A 22478-nucleotide genomic window follows, 5' to 3' on the forward strand; every position below is an offset into this window, starting at 1 on the left:
GTTCCATATTCAAATTCAACAGTTATTCTAACAGACTCCATGTGAAGATTTCTAAAATAGAAGAGTTGCAGAATATAGAGACAAAAATAGACAATTTGCAGATGAGACTAAAGTCTTATTTGTTTAACTAACTAGGAGAGGGATTTATGCTGAGTTTGACACACAAAACTGAAGTACCCTATAAAAAGGCATTTTCAGGACATTTTACAATGTACATCATGTCCAGCCCAACTCACAGTAAATACCTGCTCAAATGAAGATTTATAGCATTATTTTCTATGGGATTAAGGCAAAGAAACATCTTATCTAAAATCATCTGACTGTTTGGATGACTAAAGATGCTTTTGATGCAGTACAATGAAAACAAGAACAGCACGACCAGAAGTTTCCCTGCCTTGTTCCCATCACTGCTTGTCATTAAACCAATATATTCCAAAGTCATTGCACAAGCACAGTAATGATGATTGTTTTGCATTTCACACCTAGAGGTCAGAGATAGGATTTTGATCCAAGATTTTATGAATTTCATTAGCTGAATGAGCCTTCTGTCACCCAAATCATTAGTAATCAGAACTGCTGTCTTCTTGTTCTGTTTTAATTAGTAATTTATTAAGATATGCTGCTTATTCTTCTTATTATTTAATTTGCCTAATTCCTGAATGGTTAATGTGACACAGCATAAAAGTGAAGGAAAAGACTGTATTAATTTCACTGCATTTTGGAAGTTCACAAGTGAAGACAAATCATAAAAGCAACTGAAAAAGTTCAAAATCCTTAAGAAAAAGTACTTATAAAATGAAACTACTATGGAAAAATAATTTTGAAGTAACAAAAAAAATTTTCAGAGCCAAAGCATTACAGCAAGGGACCTGTCAGTCATACTAAGGAACAAGGCTGAGCTCTGGCAAATGCACTCACACTGCCAGACACTACTTTTGCTGCAGTAACTGCTAAATTAGTAATTAATACAGAATCACAGAACTGTTAATGTTGGAGAAGACCTCCAAGATCATTGAATTCAACTGTTAACCCAGCACTGCCAAGTCCACCACTAAACCACGTCCCCAAAGTGCCATATCCAGATGTTTTTGAACACTTCTAGGATATCCTAAACCCTGGGGCAAGTACAAGTCAAGGCAACTGTGTTTATGTTGCTTTCCCTGCAGAGTCCATGCAGGCTATCCCTGTGTTTTCCAGGGGCAAAGGATGCACAGAAATGCTGTTCCCATGGGCCTGGTGCACAGGAGCTCCAACCTGGACACCTGGCTGTCAATGAGGTCTTGCCCTTAGGATCCTTCTGGGCTTTTTTTTTTTAGGAATTAACATGTCAGCATAACTGCAAGTGTCCAAATCAAAGCTGAGGATGGGCACCACATGGCAATCCACTCAGATTTCCATTAAAAGCATCCATGAGAGAGAGTGTCAGATGGCAAGAAGCACTTTGGAGCACGGGCTGTCATGTCCTTGGGGGTTATAAAAGAAGGACTGGAAGGGGCTGTGCAACATCTGGTGGCAGCTCAGCTCTGCCAGAGGAGCTGGGATCTGCAATCCATAGTCCACAATTAGAGCTGGTCCTCACCTCCTACCTCAGCAAAACAGAGCTGCTGTCAACTCAGTGACGAGAAGATAAATGAAGCAAAATGGGATAAGAGAAGGGTTGGGGAATGTCTTCAAACTTTAAGCAACATTGATTAAAAAAAAAGGACTCCCTGGCGATTTGCACCAAACATATTGATAGGTTATGGTATGCCAACAAAAATAATTAGCATCTCCAAGGCTTTTTACACAGCCACAGCACAGCTGAAATGAAAACAGATTTCAGGACCCTGTCCAACACAAACACTGGTTCAAGCACACACGCTCACCTCTTCCCTGGCACTGCCACTGGGCTTTGCTGGGAGGCAGGAACACAGAGCAACACAAGCTGGCACTGCACGGTTCCATCCCAGCCCACAACAACCACGCTGCCAACAGCTCTCACCAAGGGAGAGGGCAGGTCAACAAAGACTGAAGCACTGCCCTCTAACAGCTCCCACTCAGGTATGGAAAGGAGTCCATCAAGAACCACTCACACCAATTCCACTGTTATATCACCTAATAATCTACTGCATACTTTGGCAGTCATGGAAGTGTCACTAGAAATATTTAGAAAGATGTTTTGGCCGAAGAAAATCTACAACATCAAAGCTGAGTTTTAAGCCTTCAACTCAGCTGATGCTTCTTCCTTAACACAGCAACAGGAGATGGTGAAGTCCAACTGCACTGAACAGCAAGAGCAAGGTACAAAGTGGTAACTTAGGCAAGTTGGTTATTTTCCCTTGAAAATAAACAGCAATGATGGACTTGCTGGGGGGACACAAAAAAGTAAAGCTAAAGCTTTACACGTGGTACAGGACAAAGTGCTCCATGGAACTGGACAAGTTTCACAGGCTGACGAAAAAAAAGCCAAGTTTTTTTAGAAAACTAAGTATTCTCTGCTTTTCAAAACATGCACCAAGTTGATTTTGATGAGAAACCAACCAGGAGTTGTATAATTAATCCATAGATTAGAAGGAGGAAACTAAAAGGACAAGAAACTAACATTTATCAAAAATAATGAAAAAACTGTGGTCGCCCCAGTAGCCACAGATATGTGAGCCCAAACAACTAATGAATAGGAAAAGCTTTTAAGAGCTTAAACTCCTAAGTTAACTCCACAGCAAAATGCCTCACTTGACTCAAAATTAAGGATACCACCTTTAACCCAAGAGCTACTAACCAGTGAGAACCCACCTAAAAATCACCTGAAAAATAAAAATGCAAAGGAGATGGAAGATTTAATCATAATAATTAATAATAACAGGTCCCTGGCTTGCTGATGTAAATCAGTTCACCCTGGCTACGTTTCAACGTTATTCAAATGCAGCCACAGCAACATCCCTCTGGAGCACAGATGAGCCTGATGACAATAAACCTGCTTTTGGCTGGAATTTCCCAATAAATTTAGACTCTTGGAGAAGCGTCATTGGGATGAGGATAGCTAAATCTCACAAACAAAAACAAACAAACAAAAAAAGCCCCCCCAAAAACCCCCCCAGCCCTGCACTTAGAACTCCATTACAGCTTTCACAAGAACCCAACGTTTTTAAATCCACCTACGGACAGAACTCCCTCCGCAGCCGGAGAGACCAGATCCGACCTCACGGAAAGCTGCAGAGGTAGGAACACTGATTTGCCAGTTATTCCTTCTGGCAGCTCAAGCCTTCAGCTCAGAGCAAATGGTATAAAATACATTAACAAGGAGGAAAGGGGGTGGGTGAAAACCTGAGTGTCTGCCTGTCAACCCACACAGGAAAAGCTTTGCAGGGGGTGGGGGGGACAGAGGGAAGCTCGGCACATCCAGAACGCCAACTGGTTGGAGCAATCAGATTATTTTCCTCCCATCCCAGGCTAATTGGAAATTAAACCAAGTGTGTAATGGAGTTAATGAAATACAATGTTCTGCTGCTTAAAACAGGAACCTCTGGCTCACCATGCCATTAAAACGACGAGGAAAATGAAGAAGAGGAGGAAAAATTAAGGGGCTCTGAAGAGATGTTGAGGAAAGGCAGCATTCCCCACACAGCTGGAGGCTCCCATCCTCCAGGGAGCCAGGCACCACATGATGCTTTTGGGAATGGAGAGGTGCTGACATTTTGAAGAGCACTCTGAGCTCACATGTCATAAAGCACAGGCTCCCAGATGGGATATTCAGGGTGGGTATTTTACCAGGCCACACAGACCATGCTGTGTGCCCAAAAGCTCCCTAACGAGTACTAACACAGACAGGCTCTTTCCAGATTATATGACTCCTACTTCTGTTCATATTATGTCTTTTATCTACAAGCCTCCTTTACTTTGCTTCCCTAGAAACGGCCCACGAACAATTAAAATTACTTTTTAAAAGTAATTTTATAATTAAATTTACAGAGGAAATTCTTCCCTGTGAGGGTAGTGAGGTCCTGGCACAGGCTGCCCAGAGAAGCTGGGCTGCCCCATTCCTGGAAGTGCCCCAGGCCAGGCTGGATGGGGCTTGGAACAACCTGGGATACTGGAAGGTGTCCCTGCTCATGACAATGGCTGGGACTGGATGAACTTTAAGGTCCCTTCCAACCATTTGGGGATTCTATGACTACAAAATGGCTCAATCAGGCAAGTCAGGGAGCCTTTAGGAACCTCACACTGGTAATTCATGTAATATGTATGGAGCCTAACAAATCCTCAGTTTCTGATCACATCCCAAAAACTGCCTGGGTGGGGAAGACCTCCTGGCTTGCTCTTTGCAAGTGGGATGAATTTTTATGGAGGTGGCAACCAAAGGGAAGTCAAGTGTTATCCTTCCCACGGCGTGCTTGCCCTGACTGGTTTTTGCACTTCCCTGCAGAAAAATGGCACTTTGTGGCAGACTAGAACACCACTTCTGCTCTCACATCCCTGTAAAATCAGGATGTGTTAGCTGTAAGATAGGAAAACATGCTTCCCCCAGCTGCTGAAACTCTTGTGCTAGGTGGGCAAGAAGCTGTTCAGGGATGGCTCCATCTCAAAGGGTTTCTCCTTGGCACAGCTGAGCCCCCAGTACTGGAAACTAAAGTCTATAGGAAGACACAGAGGGTCTGCAACTCCCTACTCCTCTTCCAGGAAACACCATGCTGTGATCCCAGCCTGGATCAGGCACCTATCACACACCAGGAAGGCTTCTTTTGCCTTTTTTGTTTGTTTGTTTGTTTGTTTGTTTGGGTTTTTTTGTGTAAGGCCCTTTGCAATTTCCCTTGCAGAGGTTCTCGCTGGCACCATCCAGTGGCAAACAATCCAAGCTGCAACCGAGGAGAAAAGCACCGGCTAAAAAACCCTCACAGAGCCCTGAAAAGGGGGGTGCAGAGTTACAAAACATCACAGCCACAGCGTTTTCTGAGGAATGGTGCTTGTCAACAGCTAGAAATGCCTGTTCCGATTGAAAATGTAACATGTAGACACATGTCAACAAAATTCCCAGCACCCTGATTGATGTGAGAGATCCTGGAGTGATCTATTTGGCAAGACAAATGCTTTGGAAATTAGGCATATACTGGTGGCTGTAATTGGAAGGAGACAGGTCTCTGATGGATGGATTTGTCAATTAAGCTTTATAAATGAGGGGTCTGGGAAGACAGACTCTGTGGAGCCGTGGAAATTCATGCTTTATCATATAAACTCATTGCATCTCTGCTTGTACTGAAAACACAGGGAAAAGCACAGCTTCGATGGAAGATGCTCAAGATCCAAATCCCTCATCCACAAGCCTACCAAAAACAAAGAAAGAATCAAATCCCATATACAGGCTGGAAATTCCCTCAAACCTGTTCAGGATGACAACCTGGAGAAAAAAAGAGCTACTTGGTAAGTCAGATTCCAGCCTTCCTCTGGAGAAGCTGTTGCAGGAGCTCATTCTGGAGCCAAAACTGGGTTTCATCAGCAGAGCGAGCAGGGTCAGAGTGGGTAACCAGAAGTTGTGCCACCAACTACAGACATCAGCTCTCCCTTCTCCCCCAGTTCAAGTTCCTGCTCTCCCCTGGCAGTCTCCCACTCTCAAGCACCCACCACACACATTAATGTAGCCACTGTTTATACAGGCTCCTCCATAACCTCTCCCTATTTCCTTCCCAATTTGCTGCTGCTGGCTGGCTGCTTACTCTGCAAAAAGTGTTGCTCTCCCTCCTGGGCAGCCTCATGTAAACAGCAGAAACATCCATTAAAGAGCTCCAAAGTGTTGCCACCACTTTTCAACAGCCCTAAGCAATGGGCTCATTCGCTGCAACATATCCATCAATGGGTAAGAGAAATTCCGCCTACAAATGCCATCAAGTGTCTCCCAGAAGGAAATATTATCTCCACTTGCAGCACAAACAGATTAAAAACCCCAAACCACACACAGGGCCAATAGAGACATGGTTGGGGGACTCCAAGATACAGCCTGCATCTGCAACACCCACGCTGAAAAGTGGAGGGACATTTTTTATCCAGAGGGACAGACAGAGTACCCTGGAGCAGCCCCAGGCTGATGAGAGAGCCCAGTCACAGCAATATTCAGCTCCATACTGGGAGGTGAATTTTCAAGTCCTTTCAACCTTCATTAGCAGGAATCATGAACTCACCCAGCAGTGGTGGTTCACTCCTCCCACTTCATAAAGCATCAGCTGCACAGGGAAAACACACGGCTGTGAGAGTCCCCATGAGGGACAAGTGCTCTCCTGTGCCCGTGGAGAAGGTGGTGTTCCATTCCCTGTTGTATGAGAGAATTCCCACATCCCTGACTGCCTCCCACAGACCCCTTTTGGGACTCAGAGGATCACCAGTTTCCCCAGACTTATTACACAGAGAGGGATTAAAATTCCTGCAGAGTACTCAGAGGAGGACAGCCCAGGAGACAAAAGCTGCTTCTGTTTCTAAACTGGCTTATTCCTCAGGACACCACCTCACAAAGACATACAGCTTGCCAGCTGGGAGGAAAAGGAACAAAAGGAAGACCTTCTTCCTCCACAGGGTCATCCAGAAAGCCCCCCCACACACACTGTGAAGTTCTGGCAGAGAGGGAACCCTCATCACTTGCAGGCAGAGCAGGAGGGACAAGAGAGCACTGGGATCTCTAACAACAGGTTTTTAGTCTCATCTGTGAGCTGTAGGAACTCAAAACTGCTAGAGGGACCTCGGTGCACCTCACCACCCCCAAGATGTCAGATCTCAGTAGATTCCCTTCCTAGAGTGGTTAATGCTAAAGGCAAAAATCATCCCAGGTACAACAGAGTTTAATGATCTCCACACACTTGGTGCATTTACTTATGTGATCTCAGTTTACTCCACGTTGACTCACAACAATGTTTCTCCCAATAAACTGTGATGTGTAGATGGTGTAAACCAAGACATTCTGTTGGACAGCACAGAAGTGCTACATCTGTACAGCCAACAAGAACACAGAAGCAGAACAGCCACACCTGAAAAAGCCCTGATCCAGCACATCACAGTGACAAAGCAGAATGTGAGGAAGAAGAAATGCTACAGGAAGGAGTTAAACACTGAACAGCACCTAGAAAATAAAAGGGAGAAGGTGACATCAACTTAAGCCATGTGGATAACAGACAGACTGATATAAGAAAACTATTCCATGGGTTAAGAGTTACCTTGGAAGGTCAAGGATTGAAAATATTTGGACAGAAAGGTTGTTCCATGCAAATATTAGAAGACCAGTAAGGTTTAAGATGGATTTCTTCTTATGTTTGTCTGCTAATATTTACATTCTTGAAGAAAACCAAGTGCTGGGATAAAAGCCAGGAGGGAACTAGTTACAAAATGAGGTGTCTAAGGGCATTCAGCTTTGGTTCTGCTTTAAGCTGCTGCCATCTCGTGGTCTGCTCTCCCTCACCTGGGCTCAGCACTTCCAACCACAAACAGTCACTGGGTCTCGTTCAAAAATGCCAGAACAAGACAGAATCAGGAAAAAGAAAAAAAAAAAGGGTTTTCCAAGACTTCAGAGAGTCTCTGGTCATCAGTAGGTGTGTAACAAACCTACCTCTCTCACCCATCTATTATCTACTGCTGCTGCTGGGTGTGAACAGTGTTCTGCAGCGACCTGGAGTACACAAAAACCCTGGGATGTCATTTTGGAATTGCATTTTGGTTGGAGTACGTGGATTGTGGAAGCCATTCAGTGGCTTCTGAGTGGCACTATGCCCAAGTCACCAGTGAGAAAGGCACTGAGGACTGAGCAGGTCCAGCAGCCCAAAGCAGCCAGGCCCCAGCATTACATTCCTCCAGACCTGTTTTTGCTTTTCTTGCAAGGAAATGAAGAGCAAAAGAGAAGGGTTTGCCTTAAGACAGCCCTGGGAAGGAGTGAGGGCTCCCTCTAGGGAAGGATCCTCTTTGGCAGGATCCCAGGTGACAAAGGGCAGCCACGAGCACTTCAGCCCCATCTGTAAAACCAGATTAGAGACTCCTGCCACAATCAAACTTCTGCAGTGCAACTGAACTGTGCCCTTGCAGGGGTTATTGGCCCAGTGCCTGCACAAGGCAATACATGTCCAGGAACTGCTGACATGTCACAAGTCATCAGCCCAGCTGGTACCTTGCCATACATACCCACATCACTATGGATGCAATTAGAGGTTTAAATTAATTCACCCAGCAGAAGCTGCAAAGCCATGCAGAGATTTTTTTCAGAAATAGCTAGTGAACTACCAGACTGAGGTGTCAGGCCTTTAATCTCAACTACAGCCAGCTCACCTGGAAGGGTGCAACACTGCAGCTGCTCAGAAGATCACTGAATGTGAACTAAGGCCACATCCTGACAACAAAAAGCCCAGATAAAGGGGGCAAACACCTTGCCTGTGGACCTGCAGCACCTCCACAGGACTTCAGTGCCCTGAACATCCCCTGTCTGTTACCTTATTAACACAGTCACGCCAGTAGTCAAAAAAACATAGAAAAAAACCCCCCAAAACAACAAAATGTTTCTGACAAGGTCACCTCCCAACTTAGTCAGACATCGTTAGGACGAAGGTGATCTGAGCCAACAGAAATATACACCCTGATCTCTGCATAATTATAAGGCAATTAGCAAGCCACAGATGGAGATGTTACTTTACCAAGCACCCAGCTAGAATGCTTAGTGCTTGCTCATGTCCTAGAGGCAACCAATTACAAAACCATAATAAAACCCTTCTTGGAGACTATTTTTCAACTGCAGCCCTTTTTAGCTCCTGCTCAACATCCTCATTTCTCAGAAGAGAGAACAAGTGTGGATTTCCCATCTAAAAAATTCTGCTTCATTAAGTGTCTAATGCTGCCCATTTCCACAAGCCATCGAAAGAGGAGAAACATTTATAATATAAATATGAATGAGCTTAGATAACAGGTTCCAATGATTGAGATGCACCATCTACAGAGGAACAGGCCATAAGGATTGATCCCTCAGTACCATTTTTCCAGCAATCTTTCTTTTGATAGCCAATACTGATACACAGATTTTACTTAAAAAGAGCTCCCAGGCAGGGCTGCATTCCATCTGATCAAGGAAAAACAGCTTAACAAATATAAACTCACACACAAATATAATTTATCTGGCAAACACAACCCCTTGGTCATCTGGAACCCCACTGGAGTTTCACATGGAGAAAGCAGCAATGAGATGGATGGTTTGACTGGGAAGATGAACCTTAATTGGAGCTGGATAGTTCCTGTACTTTTGACAGAATCACTATGCCACAAAGGCATGAATTTCAAAGGGGACCAAAGGAATAAACTTAACTAGAAGGAATGTCTTTTTCTACTTTGTAACCAGATTAAATATTGTATTAAATCAGCAGCTATAAGAGCCTCAAACCTTTGATAAAAATCTCTCCCCATGCACCCTCAGGAATCAAAAATACAATGCTCCATCCACAGTGAAACCTGGGAAACCAGTACAGAGAACACCAGCTACATGATCCTCTCAAAGCCACACACCACAGGCCTCTCCATCACTCTCACTCCTCCAAACTGCTTTGTCCTGCTGTGAATCCTCAGTTTTGGGAAGAGCAAGGAGAGGGCAACACGAGGCAGGTCCTGGGATCCTGCACAGCTCCCCCAGCTGCAAAGGTTCTGCTGCCTCAGCCCACCCTCGTTACCACCAAGGAGCTCATTAGTTGTGCTGATGGTTTATTAGGACTCCCAGTGCTACTTTTGGAGGTTTATTTAGCAAATGGAGCATGCACTGCCCTTTGGTGTTTTTCCTCTTTTCTTCATTAAGTCAGTATTTAAGTTAAAAGCATATCAGTTCTCTCCTGTCAGCCAAGGGTCCATTCACCAAACCTGTGAGTTCCATTGAGATCAACGAGCAGAAAGGGAAATAAAACCCTATTAATTCTCCTGAACTACCACATCCATGTGGCTGTGACCAGAAGAAAATCAGAGCTGGAACCCAGGCTAGGAGAAGAGGAAGTTCTATCCCTGTCCAGAGCACATTCCATTGCTACCTGTGAGCTGGTGAATGCCAGGGCCAGCATTTAAGTGGAACTAAAGCAACCCAAGGAAGTTCTTTCAGAGGCTGCAAGGCACACACTCTCCCACATGGAATTAACCCAGCAGGTGTTCCTCTGTGTGACTCAAAGTTGCCTCGACAGAGAGAGCATCTTCAAGGAGTCATCAATATTCATACAGAAACCTGGCACGAGAAAAAAAATCAGGGAGGCAGATAAAAAGAACAGCTTGTAAAAGAGCTGGATATCAGAGGCAATGGGTGTGTCTCCTGACAGACATCTCTGCTCAGACTGGTGCCTGTGAAAGTCAGACATCTCTACTTTTACTGTCTCTAGAAAGTCTTACAAAGAGCAATCAGCAGCCTTCACTCCTAAAGAGGATGGCACCTCACCACCTGCACTTGGTTTATCTAACCTGCCCAAGACAGCTACAAAAGCAATTTGCTTTACATGCACCATGGAAAGAGCTGTCAGACAAGCCCTAATAATGTGCAATTATGTCTTTAAGCAGAGTCAAATCAGATCTGTGCTCTAAAACAGCTAAAAAAGTAGTGGTCACATCCTTAAAGTCTGAGTTCCACTGAGCTGCAGTTAGGATGATATATATGGATATGCTCACTGGATTCCAGTAGGTAACAGCAAACAATATTGAATGACAGGATTATGCAGTGGGACAGTTCAATCCATTGGCCACCACCTTTCAGTTACAAAATAATAGCAGAACATGCCTGGCTTGGAAATGGACCCTTCATCAACCATGATTAAATGATGATTTAGTAGGTAATTTACTCCTGTGAAATTCTTGGTCATGATCTCCACCTCTGCTCTGACGACTCATTTAACTTTATTAAAAACATTAGCATTGATTTTCTCCACTCATTACAAGCCAGTGGATTTATCTGCATTAGTGAATGAATTCATCCAGCCTCTTATTCCCAGAAGAGCCAAAGCCTGCAGGAAAGCAGTTACTACAAGCTGTCACTGAGGAAGCAGCATCAAATATTTCTTGCTGCTCTGACTCACCTGACCAGGAAGTTACACTTTTGCTGCAGCACTCAAGACAGGCAAAACAGGCAAAAGCCCAAACAGATCTAACAACAGAAGGTATTTCCTGTTTTCTGAGGCAACAACTGCTCTCTAACCAACCCATTCATCACAGTGCAGCAGTTGCAATTAAAGACCCTGATCATCTGCCCATTAGACACTCGAGCAGAGCGCTGGAAATACATTACCATGGGATTGGAGTCTGCAATCAGGTCACGCAGAGAATCCAGAAATCCTTGGTCCTCCACCATCTGGGCATTGATGTCGTGCAGCTTTGCCACACAGACAGCTGCAGTCTTCCTGACATAGGGGTCCTCATCCTTCAGACACTTGCGGAGGGGCTCGCACAGGTACTCCGTGATTTTATCCACCCTGATGCACCCCATGGTGCGCACGGCCAGGGCACGGATCAGAGGGTTTGGGTCCTCACAGTCCTGCAAGGGGACAGAATAGAATCATAGAATAGAATCATAGAATTGATTGGGTTGGAAAAGACCTCCGAGATCATCGAGTCCAACCCTTGGTCCAAATCCAGTCCATTTACTAGATCATGGCACTCAGTGCCACGTCCAATCTGCGTTTAAAAATCTCCAGGGATGGTGAATCCACCACCTCTCTGGGCAGCCCATTCCAATGCCTGATCACTCTCTCTGTAAAGAATTTTCTCCTGATATCCCACTTAAATTTCCCCTGGCGGAGCTTAAGCCCGTGTCCCCTTGTCCTATTGCTGAGTGCCTGAGAGAAGAGACCAACCCCCACCTGGCCAGAACTTCCCTTCAGTAGTTATAGACGGTGATGAGGCCACCTCTGAGCCTCCTCTTCTCCAGGCTAAACAACCCCAGCTCCCTCAGCCTCTCCCCATAGGACTTATGCTCCAGTCCCTTCACCAGCCTCGTTGCTCTTCTCTGGACCCGCTCCAGCACCTCAATATCCTTCCTGAACTGAGGGGCCCAGAACTGAACACAATACCCAGTAAACAAATCTGCACCACCACCCACTGATGCCTTCCCTGCAGCCAGAGTCAGGCTGCTCTTGCTCAAGAAGCTGTTCTCTCTGATGACACACTAAAAACCAGGCAATTATTTCAGATCGGGGTTTAAAAGGTGGCACTGGCTGGTTCACAGAAACATTTTATGCTATCTCGAGATGTTTTCAGGCTGTGATAGCTCGTAAAATTGTGATCTTGGTGTCCCTTTGTTCTCCCAGGAAAAGCTTCTTTCAACATGATCCAGCAGCTACAGCTAAGCCAGAGAGGCAGCTCTCACCACCCAAAATCACAGGCAACCCTCAGACAAAAAAATACACTGACTTCCAGCCTTACTGGCTTAAAGAAGCAAGAGATATAATGGGAAAAGTCAACAACTAAACACAATGCAACAGCCATCAAGGCCTGTGCATCCCTTAAGTTTGTAACATATGAAGCACTAAGCAAAGGCTGGTCTAGAGGTGCTTTTCTGAAGAGGAAAAAGCAAAAGCAGACAGGAACACAGCACTTCATACTTCAAGACTACAGAATTTTCAATACATCCAAACCATCCACATCTCTGAGCTCCCCTAAAATCAGCCTATAAAAGGATGGCTGCAGAAGGGCCTACAAAAGCATAAGGTCCATTTACCTTTCGCTGTTTAAATTTCCTACAGCTCATAAAACACTTTTAAAGCATTACAGGAGAAGTGACACCTCTTACCAGTGCATTCCACACCTTGAAGTGTGAACTGGGTGTGAAGTGCTGAGTTAGTGCAGACCAGTGTCAACACTTGCTCTCTACAAACACTTGTCCCTCAACTTGCCAAAAGGGACACCAGACATTTCCTTGCAGGGAAAAGCATGAAGATGGAAAATATCATTAAGCATGAAGATGGAAAATATAATTTTGTTTGAGCCCATTCTAACAGAATTACACAAAAACAGACACCAATATTCTGTCTAGACAGGAAGACAGGGACACTCTTCTCTGAGGAGAACTGACCTGCTCTCAGCCTGCTCTCACCTCTTTCTGCCTCAAGAACCATGACACAAAATTGGAACTCAATGCCATTCCCCAGTATCTCAGATTTTATAATACTCTACAAGGAGTTTCAAACTTCTTCTAAGCACTGGGTTTCATCTTGCACAACGTGAAGTAACATTTTCTTGATAAGGAGTGGCAACTTGATGACAGAACTAAAGGCAACACAGCAATCAGGCTGTTATTTTTGCACTGAACTGTCTTTTGGTTTCACCACAGATAAAGGTTTTCCACACAGCTGGAACATTCAAACAGGAAGCAGATATCTACACATCAGAGATACCACAACGGCTGGGAGATGAAACAGATAAAATCTGTTAGCCAACACCAGAAGTTGGGAAAACAATAAAAGCAGCTTTCCCTGGAGCAGGCTCCCCCATAACCACCTACAGGGGTGCTTAAGTCATCTCTGCAGTAACAGCAGCAAGTGAGGGAAAGGAGCCAGAACTACTGGGACTCAGCACGAGCCCAGCCCAGAGGCTGAGACCAAAAGCAGAGATAAACAGCTCCCAAAGGCTAATGGGCAAAGGAGATGTGCTGGCAGCCACTGTGCTGGGCCATTTTCTGGTGAGCCCTGGGAGCAGGTTACCTTCACAAAGCTGTTGACAGCCATGATGGCCATGTCTGGCTGACTTTTGGCATAGTTCATCAGGTACAGGTAGACCAGCTTCTTCAGCTCCAGGTTGTCAGTCTGCATGCAGTTCACAACATCAGGAAAGAGTGAGCTGGATAGACAACACAGGAATAAGCAAAAATACAATCACACAATTGCTTAGGTTAGAAAAGACCTTTAAGTTCAGCTGTTAACTCAGCACTGCCAAACCCACCACTAAACCCTGTTCCCAGGTGCCAAATCTACATGATTTTTAAATCTCTTCCAGGGATGGTGACTCACCACTGCCAGGGAAGGTTATTAAAATGCAATATAAACCTTCCTGGCACAACTTGAGGCTGTTTTCTCTTGTCCTATCTGGGAGAATAGACTGACCCCATCTCACCACAACCTCCTGTCAGGGAGCTGAAGAGAGCAAGAAGGTCTCCCCTGACCCTCCTTTTCTCCAGGCTGAGCCCCTCAGCTTCCTCAGCTGCTCCTGGTGCTCCAGACCCTTCCCCAGCCCTGTTGCTCATCCCTGGACACGCTCCAGCCCCTCAATGTCTTTCTTGTCATGAGACTGGACACAGAATTTGAGGTGCCTCACCAGTGCCCAGCACAGGGAATGATCCTGGTCCTGCCTGGCCACACTGTTTTTGTTACAGGCCAAGTGCCATTGGCCTTCTTGGCTACCTGGGCACACCTTGGGCTCATGCTCAGCCACTGTCAACCAGCAGGTCCAGGTACTTTTCCAGCTTTCCAGCTGCTCTGCCCCAAGCCTGGAGTGTTCCATGGGATGGCCTCAGCCCATCCATCCAACCTGTCCAGATCCCTCTGCACAGCCTTCCAGCCCTCCAGCACATCAACAGTCCCATACACAAGAGAAAAAGCAAGAATTCACAGTAGGCAAAAGGGATAGTAACAATATCAGGGAAGCCAAAAAAACTGGAGTTCCACTTTAAGCACCCTGCTGTCCAACAAAAGGTCACCTTCCTTCCCAAAACAGTTTGCAATGGCTTTTATTATAATCATTTAATCTCTTCTAGGGCTCTAACATAGGTCAGTTCTGGAAGAGGTGAAAACTAATGCAATTTCCTAAATGTGTTTTAAATGGGGAGTTCACCAAACAAGAAAATTCTACCGTGCCAGGCCTGGGGGTGAACCCACAAGAGAAAAAAATGTTGCTTAAAAATGTTTTAGTCATGCAGGACACTTACAAAGAACCTGCCAGATTTCAGACTAGTGAATTCTAGGAGCTTAAACACTGACAAGCTGGGTTTCACTCAAATGTCAAGCAGCAATTTGTAAACAGCACTGCAGAAGAACACAAGGATGTTACACAAGGATCTCTGCAGCTCCCAGGTAAAGCTGTAGGGATCTAAAGGTGAAGGGTAAGTGCTGTTGGCAAAAAAAAGCTCAGGTTTTTTTCCTTCCAGTTTACATGTTCCTTCATTCTACGATGAAATCACGATGCTAAATTTGCAACCTTATCCTGATTTCCGTGGCAACAGACCACGCTGCTGCCACGAATCCAGGACTGCTGGGACTCTCTGGTAGGCTCCAGTAACAGGAGAAGCTGGAGGGAGAAAGCATTCACTCCAGCAGGTTTTTCTGGTTGTCTCAAAGACAGAAAAGTGTGCTGGGGATAGTGCTGCAGAAGGTAAATGCTGGTGCCCTTCGAGACACAGGTTCAATTTAAAAATCGCTCGTTTTAAAATGTAGCTCAAATCTGTGCTATGGCAAGTAAGGCTGAGAAAAACAAGTGGAATTACCTTTGTGACAGTGAAACCCAGGATAGCAAGCAGGGAGAAAACATCACCTAAAGTCAACATACAAATTGGTTGAATTCTGGATGGGTTTAAACAAAAAGGGCTATTGGCACTGGGCTAAACCAGCAGGGAGAACAGTTGTTTGTTTTGCTCTCAGTAACAGGAAGGAGCTGGAGAAATCTGTGACAGGCACAGCACAGGCAAGGACACATCCAGCCTCACCAAGATGCCAGACTCAGAGCTGTTCCATGGACATGTGTATCACTATACCTGACTGAGTCCCTGGACAACCAGAGCTGCCAAGAGATACAAGTTGCTTTTACCTGACATCCTTCCCCACAGTCATGGCTGCAATAACCTTCTTTACAGCTTCTTTCCTCTTCTCTTTCTTTTCATTATTGAGTTCAGCCTTCAGTTCAAAAATCTCTCCTGGCAGAAGACAAAACAAATTGAGCCTCTTAAGAGAAGAAAAGGGTCTCACTATAGGGATAGTTCAAGAGTGAATTTTTACTTTCCCAGCCTGTTTTCCCCCATAAAACTGGTGCAGCAGCACGAGGAACCTGTCAGACCTTATGGACAACATAAGAAGCAAAGCTGCAACACTCCAGGGAATGATAGGGGCTACACCTTGCTGAGGGAAAAGCTGTTAACAAGAACGTGCATGTTGCAGCTCTCCCACTTCCAGAACACCAAATCACATCCCTGGGGCATCTGTTTCTCAGAGGCAACTATTATGTAACCAGGATGAAAAGTTATTTGGAGATGCCAGATTCGTGCCTGCAAGAAAAAAAAAAACTAAGCTAGGAATTTTGCCCAGACTTTTTAACTTTTTTTGCTCATCATTGCCTGCTTCCTGGGAAAACTGGAGTGGAGCCCACATGCTGTGGCTGAAACAGGAAAGCATCTATTTAGTCCAGTGGAATAAATTCTTTTCAAGCTAGAAAGACAGAGCTACTCCTAACAAAAGCTGCATGTAACACAGCTTGTCTGGATTCCAAGGTTGCCAAAGCAGCCTTTTCCACAACACTAATTCTTCCTGAGATTACTGCATGGAAAGTCAGTTCAGGCTGGGTCACCAAATTGGCAAAACAAGTTTATAAAATAAAGCAACATGTGCAAAAGACTGTTTATCAGGCCTGTTCCAGACAGAGCAAGTGCTAGGAGAAGGATAATGCTCCCAGCTGACAGACAGCTTTCCCCAGGAAGGACAGCCAACTGTATTCCCAGTGGAAGCCACAGGCTGAGGACACATTACAAATATCAAAATATTTCTGAAGAAATACATTCCAGCCCCAACTTTCAATTCCTACACACCAATGCCACTCTGCCAGAGCAGCAGCAGTAATTGCTGAAGAGCCTGACACAAAGGGCTACCAGGCACTTCAGAAGGGAAGAGCAGTGGCTGTTCTGCAGGATGCAGTGGAGGGACCACTTGTCATCCCTCCTGCCCGAGGGAGAGACACTGGCATTACTCACCCAGAGCTCATGCCCTGGAGCAGAGCTGAGCCAGCAGCAGAGCTCACCAGAGCCCAGACTATGCAGGCAGACTTCCTGCAGCTACCCCAGAAAAACCTGTCTTTAGGACTGAATTTACAGACAGTTGTGCCTTAGAAAGATGTCGACTGCATTAGCTTTATTTATGAGCTCATTCTGAAGCTTAATGAAACATAAATAGATCAACAGTGTAGGTTTTTCCCTGGCAAGCATTCTTCCCCAGAAGCACCCAGACATTTTAAAAAGCAGAGGTTAATGCAAACCATTCTCCACATCTACTGGAGAAGGATGAGCGACATCAGGCTCAAGCTGCACTCAGAGACAGTGTTTTGTTTAAGAACAGCTTAGAAAATAAAATTTGTCTGGGACAGTCTCAGCAGAACAAGCCCAGCTCTGGAGCATCTGAGTGGATAAAGTGTCCTCAAAGATGTTTTCCAGGCTTCCCATTTTTAAGGGCAGAACTTTGTCCTGAGGTGAGGTGACCACCACACCTGCAGTAAAGTCACAGGGAAATCAAACAGAGCAGTGCAGCTTTGGAGGGAATGGCAGTAGGAAAACCCGTTATCTTCACTTGATGTAGAGTACCCTTATACCCAAAATATTAAATGCCTCTCAATCAATTTAATCCTGTGATGCCCAAAAGAACAACCATCCTCAGTCTGGAAGTTGTTAGCCCGTAGCTAAAACTTTGTCTCTGACCAGATCTGCACTCAAACCCCAATATTTTGCTCTCTGATCCTTAAAAAAGCAGCAATTTGGGTCGTTTTGTGCCTCATAAAACCGTACAACACACCAGTTTTGTCTTTTGTCACCATGTGACCTACTTTGGAAGTTTCTCCCTGGATGATTAAGAAGAGAAACAGGGACAGAGCTACCAGAAAAGCACAAGTCCTTCTGCATGCAGTTAAAAAAACCTGTGTAAAAATAGCCACCCACCACCTCCAATGCACTGCACCAGCTGAACACCAACCTTTTTTATTGGTCGTGAAGTATTTGGAGTCCGTCATGGTTCCAGGTCCTTAAAACACCTGAGAATGACAATAATAAAAAAAGAACAAGTCAGCTCCCAGAGCTGTGAGATGGCAACACCCAGTTTGGGAGGCAGGAACTCGCAGGGAGGATGGTTGCTGAGGGTGAGGGAAGAAGCAAACGCTTTACATCCACAGGCACAAGTTTCCCAATCTTCATCCTGCACCTGCTGCTGGAATTTCCTGGCAAAACCCAGGGATTTAAAGGGCTCAGATGAACAGTGCTGGTGAAAATACAACAGCCTGTGGCGGATGGGCTGGGAAAGCTTCCTAAATTCCCAGTCTCAGAAGGGAAAAGGGGTTTTTTAACTCCTTACAATCAGCAGATCCTGGTGTGTTCTGCAGCTCTGCCTTTCCTGGGTATGCTATTCCATTTTCCAAGAAAAAGCACATTTAATATCTCGCCTGGCAGGGAGAACTCCACGTTTCAGACAAAGGAAACTGTCATCTCCCCCTAACGATATCTCCCTGTGCTGCATCTTCGTGGAAGGCACAATTAACCCCACTTGCAACACCCACCCCCAGGCCTTTCGTTTCTTTCCCTCCTTTTGTTCCCAGAAGATGCAAAGCAGTTGTGGGTTTGTTTTCTTTGGTTTGTTTGTTTTTTTTTTTTTTTAAAGAACAGCCATTACTTTTCAGTTCTCTCAAGCTTGAAATCGAAATCTTTCTCTGTCAAGATCCAACACCCCACCTCTGAGACACACACAAGCTCATTATTTCAGTGCTGCACTGCTTGTTTTGTGGGCAGGACCAGAAAATGCTGTCGGGCCAGCAAAGTGCTCAGCAGAGCCAGCAGAATGGTCTCACCAGCACTTCTCTTGCTCCACTAAATTATTAATGCCTTAGAATACAGAGATTGCCCAGATGTATGTGGATATCCATCATTTTATTCTGATAAATGCCAGCTCTGTGACAAACATGACTCAAAGAATTTTCAAGTACTGGCTGAAAAACAAGCAGAGGAGTGGGCAGTTTGACTGCTCTTGATGAAACAGTCTGTATCAGCACTAGGAAATATGACCCTAAAACCACCTCAAAAAAGGCTTTTTTCCCCTCTCTTACCTCCTTTTTCTACTTTTTTCCCCAATTCTCCTTTTCTTACACATCCTTCCATGACCTTAAACGCTGCTAGCAAAGCACTAAGTCATCTGTTCCCTAAATGCTGCCTGTCTTGCCTTTAAACCCTGCAGGTCTTGCTGGCTCAGCAACAAAAGGACCAGCACAGCTCTGAACTCCAAGACTCTGCCCAGCAGTGCAACCAGCTGGGTGTTCCTTAACACTTTCCTTCCTCATCCCTTAACCAACCCCAACACCACGACCATTCCTTTGCCCCCATCCACCTGGAGCAGTTTAACACCTTGGCAGTTGAATTCCCAGCAGCAGCTCGGGGGTAATTCCCCAATTCCCACCTCCTTCTCTGTGCCCCACATGGCATTGCTGGGATCACCTTGCCCAGCTGCCAAACAATGGGATGAGGAACAACCTGTTGCTCTTCCCAGTTCCCTGGAACTCCTGCTTGCCCTGTGGTTACTGCCACATCCTAATTAGGCAGAATTACTGCCTTTGGGTTTGATTTCTCTCCCTTCCTGCTCCAAGCTGGAGAGCAAACTATGCCTGGAGGCAGCTCTGGAAGCACGTTCCTCCTGCAGAGGAGGTTTAACCTCCTTCCAAAACAGAGGCTGGGTTGGGAAAGCCACACGAGCCACAGCACTGCAAATTTTTCCAGCAAAAATATCACAGCCCCCCCCTGAAAGCAGAGGCTGCTGTGGGACTGTTTTGTAATTAAAACCAGACCCTGTGTTCAGCTGCAATGTTACTGTGGCACAGTCCTTCGGGTTTGAGCCCAGCTTAAAAGATGACTTAAATGTTTTTTCTCTATGAGAGCACTTGGCACAGTGCCATGCAAAAGGCATTGAACGTGGCCTCAATGTTCTTTGTTTGCATTATATGTGGATTTGTCTGCCAGGGTCATCTCTCCCAGCTGAGCTACTCTAATACAGCTTTAACTGGGGCCAGAGCAGCAGATTAGAGAGCAAATCGAGGAGAAAAAAACCCAAACCACCATAAACATCATCCCAGCTGCATAAAGCCCCACACACAGAGGGAGGGACCTCGCTGAATTTCAGGGATGATCATTAAATCCCTAAAGCAGGACATTTTGCTGTTTCTCCTCCCTTCAGATCACATACTTGGGAACATGAAGAATCCTAGAAACACTCAGACAGGGCCAAGCACAGCCCATGTCTTTACAACCTGCTTTGACAGGCTGTAAATGAGAACTGACTTAGGTCAACAACCAAACCACCCTATTCCAAGTGCACCACAGGATAAAGCCTTTTTCTCCTGAGCACACACATTTTTGCTCCATGTATGTCAGGGCTTGCTTTGCACATTGCTCACAGACAGCTTGCCAGCAGCACTGAGCATTATCTCATCACTAACAACCTCAGCATGGTTTGCAGCAAATGAAAGCAAAACAGCCCAGATATTTAAAACACTGCTGTTTGTATCCCTCCAGAAAATGCCAGCTTCCTGGACACAAATCTAAACTGCAGGGAGCCAAGATAAATTATGACAGCATCATGAACAACCTTGTATTTTTAGAAGAAAATCCACAGCAGGTTACCCCCTCCTTACTATTGTTTGTGTCCAGCCCTTGCTAAGGTGGAAACAGGTAAGAGGTGTTCAAAGCTGACAGCAAAAGGCTTCTGATCCAACCCCAGCAAACAAGAAGACATTAAATACAGGAATTGCTCCAGAAAGGTCTAGCAGTTCTTAATGCTACTTATTGACATTTAAATGCAGATTGAACCAAAACCACGATTAAGTGAAAGGACTAAGGAACCATCACAGCCAGTAAGATAAACCTCCTCAGCCCAAAACTACACAAAAAACTGGATCCTGTGTCTGACCAACACCTGCTTTACCCCACATGTGGCTCCAACAACAGCCTGATCAGCTCCCCACCACTCATTCCACACAGGGAGGAGGCAAGTTTAAGGCTTTGGGATAGATCCAAGCTCTCTGGCATTGAAACAATCCACTATTGCACCCCCAAATCTCTACAATGATCCCTGGTTTAACTCCAGTGTTAAGTGGTGCCACCCATTTCCCCTGAAAAGCCTCTCAAGGAGCCACATGACAGCCCAAGAGTGGCCCAGCGCCACTGGAACACCAGGAAAATAAACAGGACAATGGAACATGGATGGCAGAGCAGTGCTGAGGCTCCAGAAACCTGCAGCTTGTGCTGGGGCAGGGAATTCGTGGTGCTCCCCCCTCCACTCTCAAACGCCCTCTGCCTCCTGTCACCTCCCAACTCCTTGGAACCCCCCTCCCAGCTCTGCTGCCACCCCCACACCTCCAGCAGGACTCACAGCACCCCCTCCACACTCCCCTCTGGCACCCCAGTACCCCCCCCAAGCCCCTGTCCACCAGCCCTTCCCTCTCGGCAGCGTTCCATGGATCTCCCCAGAATTCCACACTCGCAGGATTATTCCCCACCAATCCCAGCTTCCCTCCCCAGCATTCCCAGCCCCAGCAGTGCCTGCCCAGTCCCTCTCAGCACTCCAGCCCTCCTCCCTGCCTGGCCTCACCAGTGTCCCAGTAGCTTGCTGTGTTCATTCCCACCCGACTTCCCTTCCCCAGTCCCACCATCCCCCAGCACCTGCCCACCCACCACCCCCAGCCCTGTGTCTCCTCCCAGTACCTCTGCACCCACCTGCCCATTCCTCCAGTGACCCCCCCATCCTCTCCCAGTACATCAACAGTGCCCCTCCCAGTGCCTCACCAGCAACCCCCACGTCCTGTTCCAGTCCCCCCTCCCAGCTCCTCCCAATGCTCCACCAGTGCCCCTCACCTCCACCCAGTATCACCTGCCAGCGTCCCCCAGTGCCCCTCCCCACCCTGTCCCAGTCTCCCCTCCCAGTACCTCATCAGTGTCTCTCACCTCCTCCCAGTATCTCCTCCCAGACCCTCCCAAGACTCCACCAGTGCCCCTCCCCACCCTATCCCAGTCCGCCCTCCCACCACCCCACCAGTGCCCTCACTTCCTCCCAGTGCCCCTCCCAGCACCCCACTGGGGCCTCACCAGTGCCCCTCACCTCCCCCAGTATCCCCTCCCAGCGACCCTGCTGCTCCTCCCAGTGCCCCTCCCAACCCTCTCCCCCGTCCCCTCTCCCAGTATCCCCTCCCAGCATCCCCCCAATACTCCACCAGTGCTCCTCCCCATCCTATCCCAGTATCCTACCAGTGCTCTTCGCCTCCTCCCAGGATCCCCTCCTAGCGCCCCCCCCCAGTGCCCCTCCCCACCGTATCCCAGTCCCCCTCTCAGTGCCCCTCCCAGTGCCCCTCCCGGCCCCCTTCCAGTCCGTCCCAGTCCGTCCCAGTCCATCCCAGTTCCCGGCCCCACTCACGGACCGGACTCACCGCTGCGGGGGCGGTGGCGGAACCGGAAGCGGCGGGGCCGGGCGGACTCGCGAGCAGCGAGATCAAACCCTCCCACGCCCAGAGCGGCCGCGCCCCCCCACCATAGAGCGGGC

The 22478-nt window shown here is 46.6% G+C and overlaps 1 protein-coding gene across 4 annotated transcripts in view; it reads right to left on the reverse strand.

Moving 5' to 3' along the window:
* The window catches only part of AP2B1 (adaptor related protein complex 2 subunit beta 1), a 79428-nt gene extending 56971 nt beyond the window's left edge, over positions 1-22457 (reverse strand). For 2 of the 4 annotated variants that reach the window (XM_064677839.1, XM_064677836.1), the window contains exons 1-5: positions 22366-22457; positions 17883-17940; positions 15742-15847; positions 13647-13782; positions 11237-11482 (exon numbers count right to left, since the gene is read on the reverse strand). In XM_064677839.1, coding sequence (XP_064533909.1) covers positions 11237-11482; positions 13647-13782; positions 15742-15847; positions 17883-17919 — 525 coding nt within the window. In that variant the 5' untranslated portion in view covers positions 17920-17940; positions 22366-22457. Of the gene's footprint in view, positions 1-11236; positions 11483-13646; positions 13783-15741; positions 15848-17882; positions 17941-18257; positions 18360-22356 lie in introns of those variants that run through there. The other 2 variants (XM_064677838.1, XM_064677837.1) reach the window with 2 other exon arrangements.
* Between the last annotated feature and the right edge of the window lie 21 nt (positions 22458-22478).

Source organism: Pseudopipra pipra, chromosome 21, assembly GCF_036250125.1.
Source record: "Pseudopipra pipra isolate bDixPip1 chromosome 21, bDixPip1.hap1, whole genome shotgun sequence".
In the NCBI taxonomy this organism is placed as follows: Eukaryota; Metazoa; Chordata; class Aves; order Passeriformes; family Pipridae; genus Pseudopipra; species Pseudopipra pipra.